The 2,627-nt window shown below is 56.8% G+C and overlaps 1 protein-coding gene across 1 annotated transcript; it reads left to right on the plus strand.

The window, feature by feature from the left end:
- Nucleotides 1–640: 640 nt before the first annotated feature.
- On the plus strand, nucleotides 641–2,402 carry LOC149370260 (uncharacterized). The gene has a single exon (XM_089582853.1). The coding sequence runs from the start codon at nucleotides 861–863 to the stop codon at nucleotides 2,331–2,333; it is 1,473 nt and encodes a 490-aa protein (XP_089438979.1). The 5' UTR covers nucleotides 641–860; the 3' UTR covers nucleotides 2,334–2,402.
- The last annotated feature ends 225 nt before the right edge of the window (nucleotides 2,403–2,627 follow it).

The raw sequence follows: 2,627 nt of genomic DNA on the forward strand, positions 1-2,627 counted from the left end.
AGGAAGCCGCAGGAAGCCTAAACCTCATCTGAGGGGAATTCATCACTTCACTTTTGAGTTGTATCCGACTGTAAGCGGATGCATGCCAGTGCTATTCCACACAGGACGCAAGCCGTGAGTTAGAACTGCTGATCCAAGCATTGCTGTAATCATGAAACTATGTTTATGCTCGTGTCAAGCATTTTTTCTCAGCCGCCGAGGTGGTTCAGTGGTTATGGTGCTCGGCTGCTGACCCTAAAGACGCGGGTTCCATCTCGGCCGCGATGGTTGCTTGATGGAACAAAATGCTATAGCACTACGGCGTCCCCATAGCCTTAGTCGCTTTGGGAAACCCTATTAAACCAAAAGAGAGAAATTACTTTTATTATTACCATAGGCTGGAGGGAGGTCCCCAAAGGGTGGAGCCCTTTATCCAGGGCCCCATTTGCCGTAGTTATACCATTTTTTTTTTCAATTCATGACCGGGGGCGTGGCTCAGCGCGTGTCAAACATCTTTCTCTTCTCGAAGCCTTGGGTAAAGTACGCCCTGACTTGCATGTCGTCTTCATCAACTGCCTCGGTGAAAGCAACTTTGCAGTGAAACATTTTTAACCCAGCCCTTTGTGAGGCATTGTACAAAAGGTTGAAGTTAAATCTCGTCACGCACACTGCTAAATAAAAAGCAGATCGCGCAAACTAAGACGCAATTACCGCAGTGATCGCAGCAGCACGCGCGAAGGCGGCCAAGAGCGCAGCCGCTCTCAGCTCCCAGTCGGCAGCGGGTGGAACTAACCTGCGCCATTGCCGCCGTAGCCGCTGTTCTCCATGTGAATCGCAGCGTCAAAAAGGGAAGCGAAAGCTGCCGCGCCTGAAAATTGCCCATGGCTGCGACGACGATGCACTGTTTACTGCAGGCCGGCCTGCTGACCATGTTCTTCGCCACGCCACAATTCAGCGCCGCGTTACTGAACGAGCCCATCAGCGTGAAGAATTACCGTGAGCCTAGCCGCGACGACGATCCATCAGCTGCTCAGCCCTTATTCAGGAGACCAAGTCGATGGAGGCTCGACATCGGTGAGAGCGATGTCAAGGCGCTACGAAAGCCAGCCGCTGAAGAGCAGGATGCCGCGCCCACCGTTGCGTCACCAGTCCTCCAGAACCAGTCCTCAGTCCTGGTTGAACAGAGAGAAGCAGCTGTGAGCGACAGTAAGTCGCAGCGCCGAAAACCCGGCCGGCCCTTCATTATAAGAGATGAAGACGAAGACAGTAGCGACAGCAAGGTTGCTGAGTCTATCGCACCGCAGAAGATAGCGGACGACAGCTTCCTGGATGAAGTCATCAAGAGCATCGTGGAGAGCAAGCGCGGAAAAGGCGTTGCGGTCAGACCCGCCGTCGTGCCTGATCTCGGCCAGGTTGCTGAAGCGGCGGCGGCGGCGTCGGGGACTAAGATGTTCAACGTGAGCAGCGCTGAGAAGGTGGTAGGCGAGAACCACCCTATGGAGTTGGGCAAAGTCAAGGTCCGTCCCGCGCACGTCGTGCTCTCAAACAACGACACGCTGCTGCTCGAGTGCTTCGTCGGCTACAACACCCACGCCTCGGTCTCGTGGACGCTGAACGACCGCGTGTTGCTGGAAGTGGACGAATCCAAGGTCCAGACGATCGACTACAAGGGCGTCAAGGTCATGGTCTCCTCCATCCTGATCCGCAACGTGCTCAAGCTGCCCACCTTCAAGGAGATCTACGTGTTCAAGTGCATCTACCTTTTCGACGACGAGATGCAGACGGCCCAGAGCGTGGTGCACGCGCGCGTCACCGACGACTGCCAGGTGGACCAAGACTGCGCGCCCAGGAACGCGCGATGCGTCAACAGCCGCTGCTCGTGCTCCAACACCCAGTACCCGGTGAAGCTGCAGTCGGTGCACACGACGTGCCGCGTCGAGGCCTTCCTGGAGACGGAGTGCCTCTACGACGAGCAGTGCGAGAGCGTCGAGCCCAAGAGCGAGTGCACGGTGCACCACTGGTGCGCCTGTATCCACGGCTACGCCAGGGATGCCTGGAGCAACTGCCTGCCCAAGAACTCCGGCCTCAAGACCCGGTGCAACTCGGACCGCGACTGCGCGGACCTGGGCGCCAGCTGCGTTCTCAGCCACTGCTCCTGCCTGGGAGACACGGAGGAGCGCGGCGGCAAGTGCGTCGCCAGGACCAAGCCTTCGAACGAGCTGCTCCGCAGGAGTCTGGTGGCCAAGGTCACACAGAGCGTGGCGTCCCCTCAGCACGCCGCGTTCGCGCTGTCGTCCACTGTGACGGCCACTGTGCTGCACTGTCTTCTAGTGAGGCTGCTCACCCTGGACTAGAAGCCCTTAACACGCATGCCAAAGGGCCTGTCAGCGTCGTTCAATAATGAACGCGGTGTTATGCTGGAAGAAAGGTGGTCTTTGTTGTGCTTCTGGTGGGCGGGTCAGGTTTCCATTGTTTCATTCAGGAATGCTTTGTAGTGCACCTCTTTAGAGGCGTTCCACGAACTTTACGTGGAACGTTTTCCACGCCTTGGATAGAAAGTGGCCGTCGGCCTTGCCGGAGTGAGACATTTAACAGCCGACAGTTACCTGCCAAGTGTGTGAGCTTGCAGATAACGTGTCATCATCCTG

Source organism: Amblyomma mixtum, chromosome 1 (assembly GCF_055824585.1).
Source record: "Amblyomma mixtum isolate Tamu chromosome 1, ASM5582458v1, whole genome shotgun sequence".
In the NCBI taxonomy this organism is placed as follows: domain Eukaryota; kingdom Metazoa; phylum Arthropoda; class Arachnida; order Ixodida; family Ixodidae; genus Amblyomma; species Amblyomma mixtum.

Coding starts and splice junctions, on each gene's coding strand:
- LOC149370260 (XM_089582853.1), top strand. CDS start 861: ATGGCTGCGACGACGATGCACTGTTTACTGCAGGCCGGCCTGCTGACC.